The sequence below is a fragment of the Atractosteus spatula genome, chromosome 6, assembly GCF_055471065.1.
Source record: "Atractosteus spatula isolate fAtrSpa1 chromosome 6, fAtrSpa1.hap1, whole genome shotgun sequence".
In the NCBI taxonomy this organism is placed as follows: Eukaryota; Metazoa; Chordata; class Actinopteri; order Semionotiformes; family Lepisosteidae; genus Atractosteus; species Atractosteus spatula.
The window spans coordinates 40,545,201-40,571,634 of record NC_142711.1 but is presented as its reverse complement, the minus strand read 5'-3'; the positions used below and the strand labels follow the sequence as shown (position 1 = coordinate 40,571,634).

The window sequence follows — 26,434 nt, the reverse complement described above, 5'->3', positions numbered from 1 at the left end:
TGTAACCTGAGTACAACTTTTCTGTATTTTCCCTCCTAACAGAAACAAAATTCCACTGTTTCGTCTAAATGTGTGATTTTTGTCTCTTCTTGATTTTGGCAAATATATCTTAGGAACTGTCCATACTTTATAATGTAATACACTTAGTTACTAAACATGCTGGCTCCTTTAAAGGTATTATTAAGATACAAATGACAGTGATCATGGTTTCTGAAGTGTAGTTTAATATGCGGTTGGAGAACACTGTAATAAAGGTTTTGGAATTTATTGACCTTTATGTGCATAGAAATATTAATGTCAGCAATAAAAGGTTGATAAAAACGCATCTTAAAAATAAAAAAAAAAACAGCAGGGAAATTAATAGTGCAGCAAGTGATGATAATAAACCAAAACCAAAATATCCTGGACTGTCACACAGAGGCTCCTGTGTTTTATTTCTCTAAAGCTTTTGAAATAAATCATAAAGGCTGTTTTGCCTGGGGCTGACAGCCAGTTTTGGTGTAAGAATTAGCATATATCTTTGTTTTTTGTGGCACATTTGGGGATGAAAGATCCCAACATCAGTGCTACATTTGTTATGCCAGTAATTAACAAGAAAAGTGAATCTCTTGTCAGGCTGTAACATGGCAGCAGAGAATTAACTCCAGGTTTATCTGTCAATGATCCCCACTCCATTAGCTGTAAGTGTATGTAAGCATTAAGTGTGTCAGCAAGAATGTCTAAAAAATACATTTTCTCAGTGCCAGCATCTGCAACAATTCAGGTAGTGTCTGCCATTAACTTCCAGTTCTCCATTTCAAGCCGCTGTTCTTGGTTCTCCACAATTGATGATGCAGTGGTGAAAATGAGCCTGCAAATACTGTACAGTTTTCTCTTCACACATCACAGTGTACTAACAGCACAATTTTTGAAAGAATAAAATACAAATCTGCCTGTATAACACAAATTAAGTCCTGGGGATGATGGAAACTGCAGACTTGATCCACAAAACGTATGCAAGGACATGTATCAACATTGCTGAGGCCTTTATACTGTTGGTCTTTCATTTATATTCTTAACACGTGAGAGCTGCTCAACTGTGGAGCTTCGTCCTTGATAGTAGAATTAGAGAAAAAGATGGTTTATAAATAACATTGTGGGACTTATTTTGAAGAAAATATTCAATGCAGAGAGGTCAAAAAGGGTGCATTCTCTTTTCTTAGTCCAAATTTATGGGTGATCAAGGTAACAACAAATCTGCAGGGAATGTTCTTCCATACTTTTAGTACTGTTTGTTAAAAGATCCATGTTGACTAATTGCAGCATATCAAGTAAACCCACCTTATGGAGTGACAATGTTCATTGTTTTATAATGAACTTCAAAGCCCTGTATAGTGTTCCTCAATGAAATCTTTTCTATGGAAAAAATATGATTTTCCGTTAGTCACAATGGCTTAAAAAAATAATCCAACTCTGTTTTAAACATGGGGACCTGTGTCTCCTATAAAAATGTTCTTGAGCCTTAAATATCCTAATAATCCCAAACAATTGAGTATAAATGTGATTATTTCTTCTTACATTAATGTTTCCTGTACATTTTATAAAAACAGGAAGAACAGTAAAGTATTACGATTTTTATTTTTATGGATCATATTTTGCTGATGATATTTACAGTATTTGGTATGTATGGTTTATGAGTTTAGTTTTAAATCAAAACGAAATTAAAATGTCACTTACAAGTTAGCATTAATCTATCACTGCCTGTTAATAAAAATGCTTTGACCTTACCTTCTCATACATTTTACTTTGGGTTTGTGATTAATCACTGAATTTCATTCTTAATTTCCTGCAGTGCTGTCCTTGAAATATATTTGTTCCTACACAGGAAAAAACAGGGATACAATTAAAAATAAATAGTAGGACATATTTTGCTTCATTTATACATCATAGCCACCTGCTGTCTTCAGTTAAGCATTCTCATCTTTTAAGACAACTGCCAACCTTCTTAAAGGTTCTTAAAAACATTTGAGATGCATAGTGGAAGGACTGCTTTCGTCAGTGCAGGTTATTTTTATTAGCTATAAATATACAAATATACAAAGGGTTTTGTATATGAAATCCATTACTGGACCCCATTGATGAAAATTCATAAACCTTTTGTTGTGAATGTTGAACTTTTAGCTTTCAAAAATACAATATAACCATAAGCTGCAAGGTTTGAAAGCATCTAAGTATAACAGTCTTACTCGAAGGGCAGAATAATACTTTATCTGCAAGTGTAAAATGAAAAAAGATAGCTAGCTAAGACAGTTGAGAATATTATAGATGTAGGAATGTTTAACACACAAACAAGAGAATAATAAAAAATATAAGAAAAACTAAACTATTAATGTTTAATGATATGAAAAGAGGAAGGGCTCTGCTAGGCAATCGTCCAGTGGCCTTTGTGATCTGTCACGTGAGCAGCTGCCAATGTAGGACATTTGTACATGTACATAGTTAGAATTGTCTTATATGTATTATTATATGTACAGTAATATATGTATTATTATATAATACATTTTTTATTATTATTTTACATTCTTTTTACTTATATGTATTATTGTGTATTATATGTCCACAAAAGCCATCCCAAAAATTTTTGAAAGTGCTAAAGTCCAAATGAAGCCAGTTTTTCACTTTACTTTTACAGTTTTGTTGAATTTGCTGTAAAGTGCAGAATTGTGTTTACAGGTTGTTCCATGAAACTCTGATGCAGGAAGCTTTAATCAAGAAAATGCATTTATTGGAACTTCAGTGGAAATAATTGTGTCTTGGTATTTTAAGCTTAAATATCTGACCCCAGTCTGACCTCTGTGTTAAGATTTTATTTTTAACCCCTTCCATGAGAGAATAATATATCTTTGCTTACAAACTTTTTATGTAATTGTGTACACGATATTGAAATGATGATTCTGGAATGGAGAAATTTCAAAGAACTGCAAGTTAAGTACTAATTTTTAAAGACCATATACAGTACATAATGTATATTTATTTGAGGAAACAGCAAGGAAACTCCTCTTCACAGCCATTTCTAATACATTAACCTTGAGAATTACATACAGTATAATGAACTCAGCTAAAAAAATATTAATGTTATGCTGACAGTCAGCATTGTAGATAGAAACCAGTAATATTTAATATATTACAGCATGTTTTGACATTATTCGTGGAGGGAAAAAATTATTTTTGAGAAAAAAGTGGATTTGTTTTTTTTAAAAAAGAAGCACATGAATCATATTTTAATATGAAATACTGTATACAGGCGTGGCTCCTGAGTTAATTAAGCAATTAACATCCCATCATGCTTAGGGTCATGTATAAAAATGCTGGGCTGGCCCAGTTGCCCATTATTTTGCCTACCATGGCTAGAAGAAGAGATCTGTGACTTTGAGAGAGAGGTGATTGTTGGGGCATGTTTGGCAGGAGCTTCAGTGAAGACTTGCTCACATTGTTGATGTTTCATAAGAAACATTGGCTAATGTGATGTTGGCATGGAAGTCTGAGGGAAAGACATCATCAGCTAGGGGAGGCTGTGAAAGCACATACTCCTCATCTGTAATATCCGTGCATTAGTTAAAAATGCAAGGAAAAACAGACAAAATATTTTAAAACAGTTGACTGCAAATGCAGTTTAATCAATTTCAGTCTGCCAAAAACTTCACGGAGAGGGATACTATGGTCAGGTTGCGGTGCATAAACCCTTTATTACACCTAAAAATGCACTTTTGCGAGATAAAGAAGTAAAGGTAGAGTTCTACTGAACAATACAAAAAAGTCATATGGTCAGATGAGTCATCCTTCACCCTTTCAACAAGAGGACACGTACAGGTACAAGTCTGATGCAAGCCAAAAGACGTCTTCAGGCTCAAGTGTTTGTTTCCCACAGTGAAGTTTTCTGGCGGCTCTGTTATGATGTGGGGTGCATTTTACATTGATGGTATGGGTACCCTCAGCCCCTTAGAGGGCAAAGTAAATGCCAATAAATGCAAAGCCATTCTGAGTGATCACATTCATCCTTCATCCTGTGATGACACATTTTTATCCTGTAGGGAATAGAATCTGCCAGAATGACAGTGCCCCCATCCACAGAGCACAAGTGGTTGCTTAATGGATTGATGAGCATGAAATAATATAAACCGTCCAGTATGCCACGTCTGTCCCAGTCACTAGAACTCAACCCAAGTGAATACCTTTCGGAGATACTGGAGCTGCACCTCAGACAGCGTTTTCTACCACCATCAACAAAACACCAAATGATGGATTTTTTATGAAGAAATAGTGTCACAACCAGTAGAGTTCCAGACTTGTATTATCTATGCCAAGGCACATTGAAGCTGTTCTGGTGACTCTTGGTGGCCCAGCCCCGTACTACTACACTTTATGTTGGTGTTTTCTTTAGTTTGGCAATCACCTGGACTTTTTATACATTATCCTATTGCTCATTGGAATTGCTTCTCTTGCAAGTTGACTGCTTCTTAATTACGAAGCAGTTAGCTTTATCAATGCATATTTGTTTATAATGATTTAAAAACATTCACTCTGGTTTTCCACTTTGGTACTGTATATCAGTATATTACAATGTGTGACAAGCACAAATTGTGTGTGGTGAAGTTAGATCTGCAGCTTAGCAGAACCGCAGTGCTTCAATGTTCTCGGCTTTCACATTGCTCAGCAAGGTCTTTGCTCAGAATAATGTTAAGAATCCATTCTGTGTTCCTGATCTCTGACTCACCGCCCAGATCATTATGATTAGTGGTTATGAATCTGATAGCTGCAAGATCTTGAGAGTAGATTGATCTACAACGAGTAACGTTTTCTCTGAGCTGTTAAACACTATTGCCAAAGCCCCATTCCGTGCCAGGCGCCTGAACTTGTGGAGAATGTGTTTCTGTAACACTTACTGGGCTCTCCTTTACCTTTCCCTAGGCTCCTGCCCACAAGGCTACTTGGAATGCAAAAATGGGAAGTGTTACCAACCAGAGCAGAGCTGTGACTTTGTGAATGACTGTGAAGACAATACAGATGAGGAGGAATGTGGAACGTCCTGCAGTTTTGAGAGTGGCCGCTGTGGGTGGAAAAACTCACTGGCTGATAACTTTGACTGGATTCTGGGAATGGGCTCATCCCAGAGCTTCAGGCCACCTAACGATCATACACTGGGAAATGAAAATGGTACCGAGTAGTGATCTTCTTGCACTTCGTTTCTTATAATTAGATACCAATGCCTTTAAAGGTATCCTTAAAAAAGAGCAAGTCTAATGTGATGGCTCAAAAGCATATGTGGCAATGTAAGTAGGTGGATGAAACCTAGTCTCTTCAGACCTAGTTCCTAGTCCAGGAAAACTGCAATTAATCAATGTCAGATTATAAACTTAGTAGTGGATAGCAAACACCAAGTAGGAAGAGGAAAGAAACTTCTTTAAGAGTATACAGTAGATCCTAAATTACTGGTCAGTTTACAATTAATCTAAAACCAAGATAAGGAAAGATAAAACAATCCCTTATTTTTTATTTTAGGGATTTACAGACAAAATAATAAAGTAGTACAATTTAAAAGGTGGATGAAGGGTGTTGCTGAGGCATTCAAGTTGAACAGTGCCAGAAAGTAAGGATTCATGATTCAACTCAATTAATAAATTAATGCAGTCATTTATATTTTATATTTAGAATTGTAATATCGAAGGCGATTCTTGATTTCTATAGTCCCCCAACTCCACATACTGTATACTGTATGTACTTAGCATTACACAAGTAAACTGATACCAGCCACCAGCCCAAGAGGAGAGTAATAATAAGGAAGCAACCTGATATTGATGTTCTTCTCCAGGTCACTTTATCTATCTTGAAGCCACTCCTGAAGGGTTAAAAGGTGACAAGGCCCACATGAAAAGTTCTGTGTGGAAAGAGTCCAGTGCAACATGCAAACTGTCCTTCTGGTATTACATGTCCACAAAAGCTACTGGCATTATCAGTCTCCTTGTAAAGGTAGGGATTCTTTCTCTTGTTTTAACATGCCTTTTATATTAATGATTGTGCTGAGAATACAAAGCAGATACACGTATCTTTATTCTCCCACGTTTAATCTCACCAAGGAAACATGCTACAAGGTTACAGGGGATATGGCATCTCCAGTCAGTTTGAGGTTTGAGATCTAAATCCCCATCCCCTTCTCACACACTCAGAAGAAGACAAATGAGCTGAAACACAAGCAAAAAACACTAGTATGCTTGTTCTTTTTTAATCTTCTTGCTGTGATGGATGAATTATAAAAGTGTTTTTAATGCAGAATGCATATTTTATTTTCCTTGTACCAGCTTCCTAGGAATTCAGAATAAAATTCAAATTTTTACTGCTTGCCTTTAGGAATGTGAACACTTTAGCTACTGACTATATCAGTAAACTGATAACTCCCTATGCACCTTAATTTTACATGCAATCTTCAGATTCTGGCAACGTTCAATTACTAAACTTAGGCTCTAAAACTACAAATTTGTGCTATTCTGTTGCTTCTTGTGTGTAGAATGATATCCCAGCTCATATCAGGACTTGCAAGTCAGTCAGCACTTTCAGATTCTGTCTTAAAAGTCGATTTTATGCTCTACTTGTACTGTATAGTGTAGAATGGTACAGTATAGTAGTTAAAATCTGTTTTATTTATTAATTTGTGTATACCTCTCTTTCATTGATTGTTTTATTTTAAAACACATAGTGGTGATGTATCATCAAAGTATTATATTTTCCATTCCAAGTTTATAGGTGCAAATAGTGTTTATGATAGCAGGCAGCAAAATTTAAATAAATTAATGACAATAAGGCTGTCACAATCAAATTGAAAGTCTGTTACAAGCTCTACCTAAAGTTATATCATAAGTTATATAAGTTATATCAAAAAGTTAAATTGTAAAAGTCTATTTAAAGTACAGTATAATAATGTGCAGGCATATGCTCAAAATCTGAACATTTTCACACACAAAATGAATGACATTGTAAACAATGACGAAATATCCATATTTCATTTTACTATATCCATAGTGTGATTCTTTAATCTAATTAAATTGATTATCATATCACTTTTGGAGATACTGCTGTGCTAACCACCTGTCATTTTCGTTATATGAAATATAGTGCAGAAAGGTGTTTAAGATGGACTTACTTTACCCACAGGCAAGAAGAACCACATGAGATCTATCTGTGCCGATTCATTGCATAGTCCCAGGGGCAAGATCAAGGTGCCACAGTGAAGTTGGCTTTGGTTCAATTACTCATGCCCAAATAGGATTTACACAATTTATTAAAATGTGTAAAGCATAACTGAAAACATAATCCTCTTAATTCATTGGAAGTAGTTACACATTTATTCTGTATTCTTCAAAAAGGCTTTTGCTTCAGTGTTTGGATTCAGACTTTACAGTCTAAGAAAAATATTGTATCAGATTTTTTTTCTGCAACTGAATTTACATGGGACAGTTCTGTAAGGCAGCATGTGACGCAGTGGATAGCATTGCTGCCTTACAGACCTGGGGCCCTAGATTCAGTTCTGGACCTGGGGTGCTGTCTACTGTACATGGAGTTTGTATGTTCTCCCCATGTTCACATGGGTCTCCTCTGGGTGCTTCGGTTTCTTTCCACAGTCCAAAGACATACTGGTAGGTTAATTAGTTTCTAGAAAAATTGGCGCTGGTGTGAATATGTGCGTTATTGCATGATGGATTTAGAAAGTAAATTTTCTAACTGTATTTCTAAAGATGGATATTTTCAGAGCCGGCCCTGGACATAGGTGAACTAGGCGACTGCCTAGGGCTCCAAGGCCGCCAGGGGGCTCCCTCAATGTGTAACACAACATATTTTTGGTCAGCACGTTTAAATGTGAGCAAATAATTCCCTGTAGTGGCTCTTTCTGTTGCTGCTGTGAATTATCCTTAATGGAAGCCCAGCTAAAAATGACCAATCATAATCAAGTACATAATATGTTTATATTTAAAACAGAAGCTTTTCAAACACGGACATGTCATGTCCCACCTCCTTACTCCTCGGTATGAGTGCGTGTGTGCTGTGCCCCATATTACGACAATCTGCAGGCTTTTTAAATCCAGTTCATTCCATGCAATGCATTTTAGATATTTGATTAATTTCAATAAAACATGTTCTTAGTATAATATATGATAATGTATGTCCCTAGTGCAAATGGTGATGCTTTGTTTTCTGAATTACAGAAATTATTACGTAGTGTTTCAAACACTACTGTTCTGTAGGTCACGCCCAGGCCTTATTACATATTTTGGCTATTAGCACTGACATAAAAGGACAAGGACAAAAATAAATTTTAGATTTTGGGAGTGGCATTTATTAATTTTAGATTTTCTTAATAATTTTATTTTTTTATTTTTAATGGGTCTCTTTAAAATGGAATAGGAAGTGCATCCATCACCAAGCGCAGCTTGTAGTTTTTATTTTGGTGTGTTAGTCAAATACATGGACAAAAAAATAGATTTCCTGGCATTCACACATCGTTACCATTTATCACATACAGTATCAGTTAGACCAAGCACAGTAATGTCAAAATGAGTTAAGTGAAAAGTTACCAAAGTAAAGAATTCCATGAGGTTATATCCAGATATACGGTATCCATAGATCAACTATTACAGCTGTTCTTGTAGACTGCCTTCATCTACTGTAGATGCAATTACTTGTACAACTGTTTTGCAAGCAATCATTAAAATTATATTAAAATGTTTGGAGAGGTGCAAACTGTAACTCAACATAATATAATGGCAAATTGCAATATTAACAAATTCTGTGGTTTTGATTAGTTAATAGTCACTCCATGAAATTCCTTGTTTTCTGAAGATTTCCATGAAACCAGACACATTAAGATCGAGGTGGGGCTCTTGTTATTACATAGTAGTTATTTTTATTTCCATGTAATAAAATTTCCATTTTAGACTGCATGTTTTTTACTGTATTTTAATTTGTAATGCTTTCATATTACTTACAGTATGAATGATATTCACAAATTACAATTAGTAATGTCCTTCAAAAACTTAATTATACTGTATATTGGTTATTTTTATTTTCAACTACCAAAGTTTCCCTTTAGTTACATGATTCTGTATTAAGTTGATTTAAAGCAGGAAGCTTCCAGTACATGAATGTTACAGTAATGTACTTTGGAGTACCATACACAGAGGTCTAATGGCAGAAGTTTCATTCTAATGGATCCAGGCTCCATTCATGGCATGTACAGTAATCCCCTTTTCTGAAAAAATGTACAGCCATGTTACATTTTAAAACCATAGCTAGACTATGTATTTTATGTTTATATAACATATGGCATATAACTATGTTCAACAACAAAGTTAAATAACACACAACTTAAATAAAAGTCAGCACAAGCACTTTGCAAAAAACACATCAGTGTGAGTCAGTGGTAGTGGCAGGATTCAATAATCTGACAGCTGTCTCTGAATCTGAAGGTACATGCCTTTATGCTTCCATAATGCTTTCCAGAGGGCAGAGGAGAGAAAAGTAAGAAACTAGGATGATTGTTATCCTTAGCAATACCCCCAGTCTTCCTGAGACAGCAGGTTGTTAAAATGTCCACAGTAGAGGGGAGCTGTACTCCAGTAATGGACTGGCCCCATCCTGTAAAGCCTTTTCAGTTAGACATCGAGCTGCAGCCAAACCACATGTGAGCACACTTTCAATAGGGCACATGTAAAATGTATTAAAAATATTTAAAGAAAGACCAAATTTTTTCAACTGTCATAGTAAGTAAAGGCATTGTTGTGCCTTCTTTGTAGCTCCAATTGATCAGACTGTCAGTGCAGTCTAGGCATGGAAAGGTAGGTGTCTTTTATAGTCGTATAGTGATCAAGAGTATTCACACCCCTAGATGGGCCGTAGACGTGTTGGTAATATTTCGGAAGAAATTTACTTAGGCTGGCCTGATTAAAGTCCCCCGCAACAATAGATAAAGCATCAAGGTATGCAGTTTTGTAGTGGTTCACATCAGCTGAACATGCAGCTTTCTAATTCAATTGTGCACAAAGTGTGCATGTACTTGGAGTTTGATATCAAAGTAATTCCACAGAATTATTTTATTTTTATTTTGTACATTGGGGGTCTCAGCTACTGTACATTCTGGTGAAGTTGGGAATTTTACAGTTCTATGTATCCTAGTAGCATAGCTGTGTGCTGTTGCATATTTTTTATTCTGTCATGAATGCATACACAGTCAACATATTAACACTCTGGTTGAACTGAAGGTTGTTGCATCCAGACTATGGTAAAATTCACAGGTATTTAACTGTTCTCTAAGATACAAAGTCAGTCACCTTTGATTTGAGGTAGTGTACAGTAGTGCCTACACTAAATATTCTAATTATATACCAGGCCTGAAGTAATTTTATGCAAATCCACCGCTGGCAGTGATGAAAGATACGAGTACTTCTGAAGTTCTCTGTAATCTCTATCTCACAGAATCATTAAATTATGATATCTGAGATTAACGTTTACACTTTATTAGATCAAAACGTACTGTTGGAATTTAACATTTAGCAAAGTAATTGTGATTCTGTCAGGCTCTGAGAGCACACAACAACCAAAAAAAAACCATAGAGTTTACTAATCACTCATAGAATTACTGGAAAGATAATTCTATGCATCAGTATGTTTTTTGGAGGAAAAACAAATTTTAACTACAGTCTTTACAAAAAAGCTTAGATAATTAAAGTCTCATAACATAATGTAATCCATATGCAGAACATACAGTAACTCTTGAATACCTGTTGAATTCAGTAATCTGCTAAATCCCTGTATTCAATGATTTATTCATGCTATATGTGATAAAGTGTTTCCTTATGACAGTTCTCATTAGATTATCAAAAGATCTTCAATGAATAAATTAATTACCTTTTAGGAAGAAAATGATGCAATTTTTAAGAATAATAAACATTTACGTATGGAGTATGAAGTATGAACAGGAGGCCATTTGGCCCATCTAGCCTGTTTAGTAGTTAATTGTTCCAAGGATCCGTTACAATCATTTCATGAATAAATAAATCGACTAGGCTATCGACTTTAACAATATGGCTGGGTAGCTTGTTCCATACTCTACCCCAGAAGAGTAAAAAAATCCATAAAGTTCTCAGTTTTAAATGCACATCCACATAGAGTAGTTTCCACTTGTACCCTCTTGTTCACTTTTAAATCTGAAGAAAGATGCTGATTAGTCTTTGTCGGTGCCTTTGAGAATTTTAAATTGAACACTAACTCCACTTGTTTTAGAAACACACAGTTAGAAACCCTGGTCCTAGTCATAATCTCCTCTGTTCAACACTAAAAGGGATCACTTCCTTCAGCCTGTCAGTGTAGGACATTACCTTTTTTAATATGTGATTGCTCTTCCCCAGACTGATTCCAGAGCAGTAGTATCTTTTCTATAATGTTTTGCCCAAATTGTTCATAATATAAATCAGGCCTTCCTAGTGTGTTATATAATTTTATATCCCTTTGTGTTACCCGGGGCTTAAGGTTGAACTAAGCAGCAGTTTTATTCATAAGGTGAACCTACTGTAGGTGCAGGGCAAGAAAAAAACAGTGAAGCTGCAGGCAGTGAGGTGGGATGGGAGGCTAGGGGTACAAGCAGAGCATGGTGCAGGCTAGAAGTTCAGATTTAGCAAGGGCTGGAGCCAGGAAGACACTGTAGCAGCACCAAGGGAATTCAAGCTGAGGTCCTGAAACATGCTGAGTCGATAACTAGAGGCAGAGTGCTGGGGCAATCCAGACGTTGAGGAGTCCAAGAGAAATCCGAGCATAGAATGCCAAGCTAGAGAGCTGTGCTGAGATTCAGAGCAAAACGTATAGTGAGAGCAGACCTTAAAATTGAAGTTAAATATCCTGCACCACTTAGTGTATGTACTGTATGGACGGGTGTGTTTTTAAATTTCCCACAGGTGAAATAATTACCCTCTCAGAATACTCTCAGAATAAGTTCCTTGGTAACTAGCACTGACTGACAGGTGAGTGGAGCTGTGGCCATCTGCCATGGCGGTGCTAACTCACTGCATAGCATTCCAGTGGGAGTGAGCTTGACACCCTTGCTTTAAAATCTGTGCTATTAACTATAAATCCTAGCATTTTATTTGCCTTTTTAAAAGGGAACTGAAGTCCCAATTTCGCAGACAGGTTATAAAATCGAGGTAACAAAATAAATTCATTGACCGTATAGAAAAAATCTACAAATTTTGAATTGTGAATTTGTGAAAGTACTGTAAGTTGCCATGTTGTTGCAAACCCCTGGTCTTGCCACGGGTTAGAGTGAGAGTTCCCACGAATTGTGACGTGATGCAGACCTTTCTGCTTTCTAGTCACTGTAATAATTAAAGTAATGTGATGTACAAGTGAATTAAGTACAGGTTGTGCAGCAGATATTTCACCACAGAAAGATTTGTAATCTGCATGCAGAGTTAACAAGTAAGTTCCATTGATCATATTTATATTTATATATTTCTGTTGTATTAAAAGAGATGTATTCACAAGCCTGCCTGTTTACAATGTAATAGGGCAGCTTCACGTCACCAGAACCTTTGTTGCCTCATTCTGAATCGCAGAAAGGTGCTGGGAAAAACCTGGAAATTTTGTCTATTTTGTGATGTACAGTAAATAACTTTTACAAGTTATTGCTTGTACTGTATGTAAACCCCTACACTCGTCTACATTAAATGTCATCTGTCAAATGGTTGCCCAGTCATACATTTTGCTTAACCTTTTTTAATTTAATTTCCTCCTTCCTCCTAATTTGGTATCATGTGCAAACGTGGCTAGTTAACTAACTGCAAGTAAGTACTGTACATATTGTATACAGTACATTGTGAAGAGCAATGGTTCTAGGACAGATCCGTGCTGTACTCCACTAATTATATCACTCACAATGGTTGATTGTGTAATTACCTGAACTACTCAGTTAGTGTCTGAAAATAGGTTATACTTTTCACACTGAAAGCAGCCATACTGAACCACATTGTTTAACTGTGATTGGCTAGTTTCTAACAGTGATTCTGTCGAAATTACCATCTAACCATTTCTTTTCTGAAAGGACCTTGCTTAGCATAGGCTGATGATTTTTCACATTTGATCCCTTTTTGGTCATTTCCATCTCCACACTCATCAGCTGGCAGTAGAGCTCAAAAAAGGTGGCAGCCTTTCACTGGGATTTTTCCTGTATATTGTTCATCTTTCAGTTTCTTCTGAAGTGTGTATTTATATTCACTCTGGCTGGATTTGAACTGGCTGATATAAGTCTCACATGCAGCAGTTTTGCACTCCAGGTTCTTCCTCTGCTCTTCACTAGCCTGTAGAACCACACTCCATTGACATGTAAAGTTTCATGCACTCATAACTTTAAGGATTCTACCTTGCTGGCTCCTGATCCAGCTGAAATGTGATCCATTTCTGCTGAAATGTGTCTTGCAGAGTAGAATTCTCCTATTGCAGAAGGTTTAACAGTACCATGGTCTTCTTCCAGCTGCTGCTTGTTCTAAACTTGTTGCACTCATTTACAGTATGTGGTCCTGGCAGCTGATGCTCATCAGATCCTTCAGCCCAGCCTCATAATTAAGCCCTGGAAATTTCCCCATTCAGCTCTTCTTGCAGGAGAGTTGCCATAGGCCAAGTTCCATAAGCTCAGGATACACTGGGGTTGGGGTGTACTTCTCCCACACTTCCTTCATGTTACTTCATGTTACTTGGAGAACAGACAGCTGATTTTCATCTCATCCCTTTGTAGAAACTTTCAGCACCCACCCAGACACTTTTAAGAAAGCCATGGCATACTCTGATCCTGGCCCTGTACTTCCCTGAGCTGCAAGACATGCATTTCAGGGTTCAGTGGTTGTGGCAACAATGACGGTTATGCCAAGACTACTCACAGCTGCCACAGAAATGTAGATCTCCTTTTGGGAACTCCACCACATGGTGAGAGGTGTTCACTGCACCACCACCTGGTGTCTCAGGTAAAAGTCCATTCAACTGTAGGGCACACTACTTATGTCATTCCATTACCTTTCCCAGTCTTTGGAGTTGGTTCAGCTCTCTGTATGTATTTTAGCAGAAATTCTAACAATGACTTTCAGTCATAATCCCACAAATGGTAACCTCACACCTCTGCCTCCTCAGTTAAGCACATTGCCTGAGATGGCGCCTACTATGACCATTGTGTAGTACTCAAAAAGAGGGCAGCAGTATTTTTCAAGGTACTGCTGGGTTTCAGTACCAATTTGTGACAGACCCTACCCTTCACTGAGGCAGTCCCAAAGGTCATCACAAAAACTCAAAATGGTTAGAACTAAAGTCCAGGTTTTATTGTTCAACCCTTTCAGGTACAGTAAATCGGCAATAAAAAAACTACCATTAGCATGGTGCACTCCCTTTCAATACCAAACAAAAAGTCTTATTTTATCTGACATGTAAGAATGTGAGTTTCTAAACCCTTTACCAATTAACTAATAATTCAGTCACCACAGTGTGGGTATTTACAAGTAATTACCAGCAGCCATATCACCCTGAAACTCACACCTGGCAACCCACTGAAGCTAAGCAGGTGTGAGCCTGGTCAGTACTTGGATGTGAGACCTCATGGGGAAAAAACTAAGGTTGCTGCTGGAAGAGGTGTTACTGGGGCCAGCAGGGGGTGCTCATCCTGTGGTCTGTGTGGGTCCTAATGCCCCAGTATAGTGACAGGGACACTATACTGTAAAAGAAAAAGGTGCCATCCTTTAGAGAACCGAAGTCCTGACCCTCTGTAGCTAATGTAGCCATTAAAAATCCTAGCGTGTTTCTCGAAAAGAGCAGGGGTGTAACCCTGACATCCTGGCCAAATTTCCCATTGACTCTGACCATTCATGGCCTCCTAATAATCCCCATCTATGAATTGCTTCATTACTCTGCGCTCCTCCACACTGATAGCTGATGTGTGGTGAGCGTTCTGGCGCACTATGGCTGCCGTTGCATCATCCAGGTGGGGCTGCACATTGGTGGTGGTGGAGGGGAGTCCCCATTACCTGTAAAGTGTCCAGAAAAGCACTGTATAAGTGTGAGCAATTATTATTATTAATTAGAAGATATGTAGTGGCCTCTTGTGGCAGATTGGTTGTAACCTCAGCCTCTTCAAAAGACGGCCTGCTACGGTAAAATAAAGTAAGGGCTCACGTCAAGTTAAAGATGGACACACACCTGCTGGATTGCATTCCAGCTGTGTATAATTATTTAATTAAACCAGAAATTTAGTTTATCAGAGCATTTGCAATTGTTTCTACTGAAAAGTTTGGAATTTAATGTAACTTAAGAAATGCAATTTTTAAAAAGCAACTCCCAACATGTTACCGAGTTGAAAACTATCAGATACAGTATGTTTTATTTGAACATTGAGTAAGTTAAGGGATTAATTGGAAAATAGAAAGGGTAAATGGTTCAATTTGAAAATAAAAGGGTAGATGAGGTTTTGGTTTAAACCAAAACCAACAGAGGCATTTAGGAGCAATGTGAGCATTTAGGAGCAGGATTGAGAACCTCTGTGGTAGTGGTTAGATTTGAAAAACTTGTCAGCATTTTGAATAACAATTTGTATAATATTTTTGTCAAAGATATTCTGCTTTATTCTGGAAAGGTTTTATGTATAGTATCTTATCCTTACAAAGAATACATTGATAAACATGATAAAAGAATAATGCTAGCATCATACTGTAGATCTTAGCATAGATGTGTTTTTCCCTCACAGTGTGGCTTGTCATATAACTGTGTCCATTACGATGACATGCCTTGATATATTCAATTGTTCCAAAAATAATAAAAATGGCTGCCACCTCTGTGAATAAGAAAGCTCTGAAATGCCATTTTTTTCTATGTAGCTAATCTTAATTCCAAGATATTAAATCCTAGAGAGCCATGATTTATCTGAGGGTTCTGAGTCTCAGAACTGTATATCACCATCTCCTATTCAGATCTGAATTATTTTTAAGACATTTCAATAACATTTCTATTAAAAATGAAATATTTGCTTTACTGCTGTCTTTCTGTAGTTGAATGAAAATTTGGCTTGCATTCCATCATAGCATATTTGATGTCTTACAGTATAGGGTATTTTTTCATAGAATGCTCTGTTGTTATATTGTGCACTGTTCTTTATACTGTATACTATGCTTTTGTCTACCATAAAGGAACAGTGGTTTGTTTATGTGTCAGTGCAGGCACATAATAATGCAGGCCAAGCATCACTATTAATTTCAAAGTAGCTTGGGTATTTGATATATGAGATTTATCATATTTCATACTAAAACCTGAATTAAATTTTAACTCAATTGCCAAAGGAACATTTCAAACCCATTATTTAATCATGGGTTTCCAAGGTTTATAAGACACTTCTGACAATCAAAATCAAAGCCATGGATTTGTAGTTTTTGATAGGTAAGGGAGGGTGTCACTTGAGGCTCAGCGTTCGGGAACAGAGAACTTGGTCTCTCGTGTGGGTTTGTAATTAAGACCCTGTGCGAGGGGGTTTATCCGGAAAGTTCAGGAGACACACTTTGCGGAAGACACACAAGGTTTATTGTGACAATAGTGATATTGTGATAATCCATGCCATAGTGAAAAGGGGAAAGATCCGATAACATCCAAATTCATTCAGGTCCAAGGGGTAGCCAGGAACAGTCCAGAACTCCAGAGCCAGGCAATCAATCAAGACAAGGATGGATTAAAATGAAGGGGGGAACACGAATAGGGAGACATGAGGCATCTGACAGAAATGGGACAAGGCGCTCCAAGCCCTGGGCTCAGAGGTCAGGATATCTGGGGATAAAACCTACGCCCTCAGACTTGCTCAAAGTCTGGTCGTAGGCGGGCCTTCAGACGTCCATGTTCCAAAGCTGAGCCTAGAGCACTGGAAGCACTTGGCGTATATAATAAATCATTGATTACACACACCAGGAAAGCAATCAGGGGTTGAACTGGAATTAGTGGCACCTAAGGGTAGAGAGCGCCCCCTGGGGGAGGGATGCCAACTGTGACATGTGCAAATGAAACGAAATTTTGATATAATGATACAATGTTTTTTCACTTGTTCTCCACTAAATATAAATGAAGCTGGGCAAATATGTTTGTATGTATTTTACATTTTAAATAAGATTCAATTTAAAGCACTTTATATGGGCAATCCAGTTTGAAGTTCATCAATTACGGTTCACTATGTAATTCATCATCTCTAACTGTTTTTTGTTTTCTGTTGGACAGTGAAGATGAATGATCTAATGCCCTTGGTTTGTGCTCAATTTCATATAGCCTCTGCAAAATAAATATTTTAATACTTATTCTTGCTTATGTATTATAGTGAGATATTTTCCTAAGTGAATTTTGGTATTGTTTTTTTTAGCAACCTTGTTGGTTTGAGGAATACCAAATGAGTTTATTTTTGTTCATTAATTTCTTAACTATAATTTACTAAAGCACTGTCCTTTATTTTTGGAATATTATTTGCAATTTTGCAGAATTAAAATATTTGCAGTGCTTGCAGAGTATGTATTTGTTTTCCTGCTTAATTGAAGCTTCAGTCTTTGAGGAACTAGAAATTTACGGCAGAAAATCTGAGCACACACTGGATATGAAGACTGAAAACTGAATATACTGTAGTAGCGCACTATGTATTTAACTGTAAAGTCTATGATCCTGGGAGGATACTGCCTCACACATTACCATAAAGATTAAAATAAGATGGAAGACTTAAATGGAAAGCCATTAATATTTATTTCAACTTTGAGTGTCGTTTATTCAGTATTAACAAAATTGAAAATAAAATTGCAATTAACAGGTTACTTGATTTATTCAGTTTTAGCTTTGAGCAGTGCCCTTCTTCTGTAGATGACTTTTTAAAAGGCATTTTGAGTAAAATATGTAATCAACCTGTCAAATAATAAAAGAGAAACAGAACATAGCAAACACAAGAACATGATAAATACTGTATCATTCGGCCAATTTAGCCCGTTAGTTTTATAATTTAGTAGTCATTTTTTTAAATAAGCAGATATTGGTTTTAACAACATGACTGGGTAGATTGTATCATTGTATCATAAAACTACCCTTTGGGTAAACTAAACACGTAACAGTTTGCCCACATGAAAGAAATGATTGTGAATGAGGGGACTGACATTTTTAATATTTTGTTTATTAGTTTTGATTTTGTTGTCCTTCTGGACAAGATTTCACATCAGTATCCGCCACCAAGAATGACAGCAAGTGTACTCCTAGAACTCAGTCAATGTAATGCTGTGCTGTTAAGTTGCTATCAATCGCTACAAGTGGAATTCTGTTGTTTATAAAAACACTCAGGTTCTGTCTGCTTTAGTCTGTTGTACTCAGTGTATGACTGCTAAAGTGAACTTGGCTCCACTCCTGGATTTGACAGACACCTTTCAACGTGTTGCTCACAGCATGTCATTCTGTTGCATTTCCGAACATTGGAAAGCACTCGGACCCTGTGTGGTTGTCTCACCTAAATATGTTTAGTGCTCTTCACACAGCTGATCTGCTGTTTAACAGCCTGCCCAGGCTGATACTGTATAACTTGGTGTTTTTGATGCAGTGGAAGTGGCAGTGCAATAATAATCACAACGATTGAGCATCATGATATGTCAATCTTGACAAGATTTAGTGACTCACGGTGTCCTAGAATTGGATCTGTTCTTGATGAACTTTGTTTCGTTGCCACAACTTGCTTTCTCCAGAGAATGAACAACAGTGGATTCTCTTGATCCAGTCTCCGTCATACTGCTGGCATGAAGGCATTGTTCTCTTCACAAGAAGACTTGATGTCTCATGTAGAAAAAATCTTTTTGAATACCATAAACAAAGGGAAGGACCTATAATACAAGCCGTATGGTGTCATCCACCTTATTATAGAATTTGTCAGCATTTAGAGAAACATCAATCAAACCATTTTCTTACCTTTTCCTCCAATTCAGGGTCACTGGAGCCTGTCCTGGCAAGTGGCTGCAAGGCAAGATGTACCCTGAATGGGACTCCAGTCCATTGCTACAGTAGGCATACACAGACACAATTACAATCACGCCAATTTTCCTAGAAGCCAATCAGCCCATCTGTATGCCATTGGACTGTGGGAGGAAACCAGAGGAAACCCTGGCAAACTTAGAGAAAACATTCCAGCTCCACACAGATAGCACCCATATCCACAGTTGAACCCAGGTCCCCATTTCTGCAGGGCAGTGATGCTAACTAATGTGCTGATATGCCACCCTTTAGAGAAACCTTGCTTCCCAAAAGGCAATGAAGATGGCTTAACAAAGTCAAAAGGCTCTGAATGAATAACTTTGGCATGCTCTTCATAAAATTCTCTTTTCTGAGCTTCTGTTGGATGCATACACTGGTTCCAGCACTTCTGAAACCGTGTACTGGAAATGGAGAATGAGTTATAATGTTGAGACTTTATTAGGACATTCTAGAACACTACGTGTATTCAGTTCTCAATGTAAGAGATGGCTGGCCTTTTACTCGACAGCTCTACCTCTATATTGTAGACTGTCAGACTCATACAATTAGTATTTACAAGCACCTATATAGCTTCATGTCATTAGCTAGGTTGGAACAATAGAGCTGGTTGAAAGAAACAGATAAGGTCAGAAACCCAGTAAATATTTATAGGACTGTTATATTTCAGAGACATAAGTTACACAGAGACATTTCAATAAAGAAAAGTCAAAACTTTTCCCCAGATAATACAAAAATACTTAGTTGGCTCTTTTGCTGTTGTCAGGAAGGTAATTATTTTGTCCCAGAAACAAAAGTAGACTAAATAGGGATACTTTAACAATTCTTGTAGAATAAGATTTTAAGTTCAACTCCAACTTTGCTTCAGAAGAAAATATTGTTCTTCCAAGGAAAACAAAACCAATCAGTCTCTCCCTTCTTCTGGCAGTACGTTCCCTCTTAAACAACCACACTATGTCAATAGGAATTGAAAACTATCCAAGATAAGCAGTACAAAACTGTTTAAAATCAGTCACTCTAATGAGCCATTATTTGTTATTTGTAGAAAGTGTCAGCAGATTTTACCTACTTGTTAACAAAATCACATTAGAATAAAACCTTTTGCTGTTTCCCGTGAGTACATTGTCACCACTTGCTTACTGAGCATCTCATTTCTATAGGATATACCCTTTACTCTAGCCTTTTTTCTAGAGCTATTTTTTTCAGTTACAGTCTAGATTCTGTCACTATTTTCACAGTATGAAAGCAATATTTGTTATTATCTTTCTGTTATCTAGAATGTTCTGCTATTCTAATGCAGGTTAAGATGTGTTTATGAATGGAATTTCCATTGCAACTGTGTTGCAAGTTGCTCTTCATTTTTTTAACAAAAATCATGGAAACTAGTTTATATTCCTGTCAAAACTAGGTCTGGGGGAATATAGAAAATGTATGAGAGACTGCAAATAGTCTGTGGTAGATGTCTGAATTAATTGGATGAATAGCTGGTAGGCTAGGAAGGTACAGTAGTCCAGACAAGAAAACACCAGGATCTGAACTACAAGTTGTAATAGAATAGTTAATGAGAAAGTTATGGATCTTCTAGATATTGCTTGTAGTGTAGAAATACAAAATTAGATGGGAATCAGAAATGGGAATTAGAGAGAGGGGTCAAGAATGACAAGGCGGTTCTTAACAGAGGAGGAGGGAGATGGTGCAAAAGGTTTAATTTAAGATGTTGGGAGTGCATCCATGAGGATTAATATGGGAGGAGATATGAATAGCAGAGTGTGGAAAAGAGATGTATCTGAGCATTATCTTCATTGAAGTGGTATGAAAACCTGTGGGAGGATTTCATAGACCTTAGGGAGCATGTCAATTAAAGAGAGGAGTGCAGGGCACCCAGCACAGAGCTTTGTGCAACTCCAGCGGGTGCAGAGTATGAGCTGTGCCAGGAAACCTAGTACTTGCAATCAGCACGTTTGGTGCAGAATCAGGTGTAAGTAGTGCCAGAGATTCCCAGAAGACAGCAGAGAGGTCAAAGACAGATGAAAAGGAAGATACTGTAGCAAAAGCCAGACTAGTAAGAGTCAAACTGCAAATGCTGAGTTAAATTGAGAAGAGGTGGTGTGCTGCCCTTTTGAGACTTTTAGTGAGGAAGGGGTGAAGAGAGACAAGGCTATAGCTCAGATGAGAAGGTGGGTAGAGAGAGGGTCCTGAATGCATGTTGTAGGTTTTTAGGCCAGGAGCGAAGAGATGGTGACTGAGTCAGAGAAAGGTCTGAAGGAGGAGGAAGAGGAAGAGCCAGTGGAGGACTATGAGGCAGGGGAGTGAGGATTTAGTTGGAGTAGAAAAATAAACTCATTAGCTAAGATGGAGGAAAAGGTAGAAGGGCCTCCAGAGATTCTTAGAACAAGACTTGTGATGATTAATTGGTACTAAGATCATTCAGCAGTAAGCACTGAAGAAAAAAGATGAGAGAAGGGAACTGGCTTCTAAGGCAAAGGGCATCTTACAGTAGATCTCTTCCATTTTTTCTCAGCCAGTGTCACCCAGATACAGCTGAAGGAAGCATGGAGAAGATTAACTACTTTAAAATGTACATCAAAAATAATTTTGTTTCAGGATTACTTAATTTTGTAAGATATATTTTTAAGTTGAATTCAATGTGATTTTTATCCAGATATACTCTTCTTAGAAAAAAAATCAAAACAATCTTTATTTGAATGTCACTATGACAGTTGACACTCAAATGGAATGAAGAGCCATGAATATAAATTGTGTTTCATCTTAACAGCACATTCAATATAGAAGGGCGCTAGGACAGTTTATCTGCAATATTTGTATTTTTTAATTAATTATTCCCTTTTGATTCATAATTAATACAAATGTTGTACTGTAGAGAATTATATTTGGTTTTTTTTAATTAAGATAGATAGAAATAAATCCCATAGGAAAACAAATCATATCTGAAATTTCTGTACCATGTATGGATTGATTGAAACTGAACATACCTTGGCTAAATAATAAGTTCAATATATCCCAAGTAGAACTACATAATACATTGTGTTCTAGCATTAATAGTTCAGGTACAGAAATGGAGACTTTCATTCCATAAGATTTTTTTTTTCATTTACAGAAGACTATATGAGTTTTATTTTATCAGATTAAGCAAAAAGACACTAGACTGCTTTTCTGGTGTGGTTATATTACAGAGCCTAGTGAAAACACTTTTATTAATGTACACTATGAAGTAATTAATTTATGCAAATACAGATTTATTTAACCTTGATGATCGTATGCATAATGGGGTCAGGAATATGATGTTAACAGAAATAAATAAAAGTAATTCATTACAAAGCTAAAAAAGCTTACTCTCGGGAGTTATATAACAATTGTAGATTGATTGCATCTGTCCCTGTTTTAGCCTTTGAAGATTCAGCAGATTTAAAATTGGGTTCCTTTACAGAGGGCAGTACATTCCATTTGTCATATCAGAACTTACCTTGGCAAATAACAATAAACTGGGTCGGTTATGTAAGGAATTGAGCTATTTAAAAAATTGTAATAGTGCTACAGTATTTCAGTTTGAACAATTAATTATGCCATATGTATATTAATCATTGCAAGTAGGTAAAGTTTACTCAAACACCTTAAATTAATATTTAAATATACTGTATAATTCACATTATGCATTGACGTACTGCACATAATATTCTTTATAGGAAAAAAAATAAAAAATTTGATCTACACCATTGTATAAATGAGTCTTTGCCAAGTAACTAGACCACACTTTTATGATCTATTAGATAGTGTAGCAATAAAGTTCTAACCCCATTCTTAGTCTGTAAATGTAATCTCAATGCTTACCATACCCCTGACCCAAAAAATGAAATGCATATGGTATCCAGGGGCTAATTTCTAAGTGTTCAATAGTAATTTGTGAGCATTTACCACCATTTTGATAAATTCACATATGTTAAATTAAAATTAAATTAAATGTGTTGTTCACACTTGGTCTTTTGTTTACTCTATTGGTCAAAAATATTTAGAACATACTCAACAATATACTGTATTGGCAAGATGTTATCATGCTGCAGTGGTGAGTAACAAAAACAGCTTCACATAGGCTACATGTTAATTCATTTTAGGTGCACCTTCAGAACCCTGTTGTATTTTTGGGCAATTGGGAGATATATCATATCTTTTTAATTGCCTCTGTGTGGATTAGTAGCTGTAGGGTGACACTCGGGGTCTCACTCGGCTGAGGGTGAAATTCAGAAAACTGGAGTCTTCTTTGTATGTGTAATATTTGTCTCTGAAGTTAACATTACAGCAGAATGTGCTTAATAGAAATTAGAAAGCAAAAACCAAAGTCAGATCCAGGCCAAAGAAAACATTGTATCACATTGTATTCATGTTTCAGTCTATTCATGACACTCAGCTGTCTTTACCTTTTTTTATTTAAGTCTATCCTTCCTTAGCATACCTTAAGACTAAGAACCTTACTGTTTAAATTCCAAGCCTAGTCTACAGCAGGATTACAGCTGTGCCTTTGGCTGGCCAATCAGTTGATTCAAATGCATATTATATACATATGAGCTATGATTGACAAACCCCTGTAGAAGTATCTCAGCAAACTAAATTCCTCACTGTGCTATTGTACCAGCTACATTAGAAATTGTCATATTTTGACAGTGCTTCATATAATTCCAAAAAAAGAATCTGAGTATGCCACACAGAAATGCACGTTTCTTTTAAAAAAATGTGTGTATATAGAAAATGCAAGTCTCAGAAATATGAATGCTTATAAAAAGATTTTAAAATATTGCTGGTAAGTAACAGAACATCATGAATGCTTAAACAAAGGCAGTAATTTTACTGCAGTAGTTTCTGTTGCTTTCTACTTAACTCTAATTTACATTGTCATTCTTTGTATGCACTGTTTGTTCTTTAGATAATTCTTAAACAGTTTTTGTAACAATGCAGGTGTTAGTTTCATCCTGTAAATAATTTTTCACTTGGTACTATGACTATTTCCTCTTTTCCAACATAAAAATACGAGTGAAAAAGGAACCAGACTTACAGTGCATTTTCATCATAGTTATAAATAGACATAGGTAAGTAGGCCAGTCCTTTATTTAGAATTAGCAACACTGGTTTGTTTCTGTAGTGTTATCATACTGTAGTCCTGGCAAAGGCAATGGGGGAAATAGGAAGTGTGTATAATCTGAATCAAAGTAGCATGTATTAATTGTAATAAGTTTGTATCATGTATTAATTATATTTTAGTAAACAGATCACTGACATACAGTATGTATCTATAAGGCCAATATAAAACATTGACTTGATTGTTTGTTACATTCCTTTTACTTTTGTGGGCTATTCCCAAACAGAACACAAACCATAACCCCATTTGCAGAATAATAAGAATAAATATAAGTTAATAATAATACTTTTGTATACACTTTTTACTTCAGCGGTTGATAAATGGCTGACTCTTAGTAGCTGAGGAGATATTTTCATGGCATTTTCTGGGAAATGTTTTTTGTTATGGAATTTTAATTTGAAAGATAGACTATGGGAAGGAATTAGGACATGGAAAGTAGCCAGTGACTCATCTACCCTGCAAATAAAATGTAATTAGATTTATGCATTTATACATAATTTGATAGTTAATTGCCTATTTTGAATACAGTACAGTTTTTGAAGTGTTTTATTATAGATGCAAATATGGTTAAAATGAATAATATTTTTATTTTATAGACCTGTCGATGCTAAGGGTTGGAACTGCATCAAGTCTAAAATAAACAGTACATTTGTACAAAGTATATATTTTTAGTGCTAAAGATAAATTAAATACTTAACTCAGACAATGAAATATACTGTATCCTGTTGAGGTTTGCATCACCAAACAAATATAGATTTCCACATTTAGCCTACAGAACATTTAGCACTTTAGGTGGAGATATGTCACATGGTGGCAGGATTTACAGTCATGCTGGTTTACAGTTTGTGTGTTCTCCCTATTTCTACAGGAGTTTTTTTTAGATGCTTCAGTTTCTTCATGCCTATGAAAGACTGGATAGGATAATTGATGTCTCTAAATTATCATAAATCATTTGTGAGTCATGTAAAGCACAAATAACAAGAATCCCATCCAGAATATAGTTCCCCAAGCTTCTAGGATATACTGAAAACAGATGGCTGGTTAAGACTTGTAGTTGTTATATTGTCCTGTGTGTCCCCACCAAACTTGCATCCAAATAAAATATGAAATGCCCCTATATTATGGAAAAACAGAACAAGATCAAAAGTGATGGATTTGTATTTGCACAACGCAATGTACTCATAAAGCCCTGCAATCAACAGATATAGAAAATCAATACAACCTTCTCTTAATGAATATACAGTGTATTAGATTTTAAACCAAGGACTTTTTGATGGAAGGAGAATTACAACCTATAATTTCTTAGAAGCCATACACAGTTAGCCAATACACTGAACAATAAGGTTAAAGAATTAAATGACAAGAAAAAAATTAGAGTATCTCGAAAAAGTGCCGCTGTCAGTATTTTATATAATTTGATTATATAATTTAGATATAAAACTATTAGCAACTTCTATCATGATTTGACAGGTGACAAATCATAGTAAACTACTGTAAGTGTTCAATATTCAGCTAGCTTATATCGAAATATATTTAAAACAAATTTTAATATTCCCCAGCTCCATGCTATTGCCTTACCAATGCAAGACTGATACTTTATCTAGCAAAAAGCGTATGATCAATGACACATATTCTAAGAATTAATCTGTACTTCATCTCACACAGAAAGATTTGAAGAAATATTTTTTTCAAGTCTAAGATATGGAAAAGGTATTCTCAAAGACTTTGTATACATTATATTTCAAGGGGAGAAGCAGGGGTTAGTAAAGTAGAGAAGAGAGCACCCGGACCACACGGGGGAGCCCAGGTGGCTGACTGGGTTGGCTGACTTGACAGCCTGCGGGGCATGAAAACATGAACACACCTGACTCGTGGAGAGTCACTTTGAGAGGTGCTGCCTCATGACAGGGAGTTAGGCCCTCAGGGGTAGGGAAGAAAGAGGAAGCTGCCTCACGACTGGGAGCTAGGCCCTCAGGGGATAGAAAGGGAAGAGGAAGACTCCCCTGAGAGTCACCTTGAGAGGCGCTGCCCTCAGGGGATAGAAAGGAGGAGATATCCCCTAGACTCGCTGAGAGTCGCGTGAGATGCCCTGCTTTAAGACTGGGAACGAACCCCTCAAGGGGGTAGAGAAAGAATCCCTGACTGGAGGAATCACTTTAAAAGGCAAAGCTTGAGGGGGTGAGAATGAAGAGAAAGCTGCTCGAGGAGGAAGCG

General features: G+C 36.6%; 1 protein-coding gene across 1 annotated transcript in view; it reads left to right on the top strand.

The window, feature by feature from the left end:
• Positions 1–26,434, top strand: part of malrd1 (MAM and LDL receptor class A domain containing 1) — a 170,356-nt gene that overhangs the window by 91,500 nt on the left and 52,422 nt on the right. The window contains exons 30-31 of the mRNA XM_088918156.1: positions 4,948–5,193; positions 5,849–6,006. Of these exons, the coding sequence (XP_088774282.1) occupies positions 4,948–5,193; positions 5,849–6,006 (404 nt within the window). The remainder of the gene's footprint in view (positions 1–4,947; positions 5,194–5,848; positions 6,007–26,434) is intronic.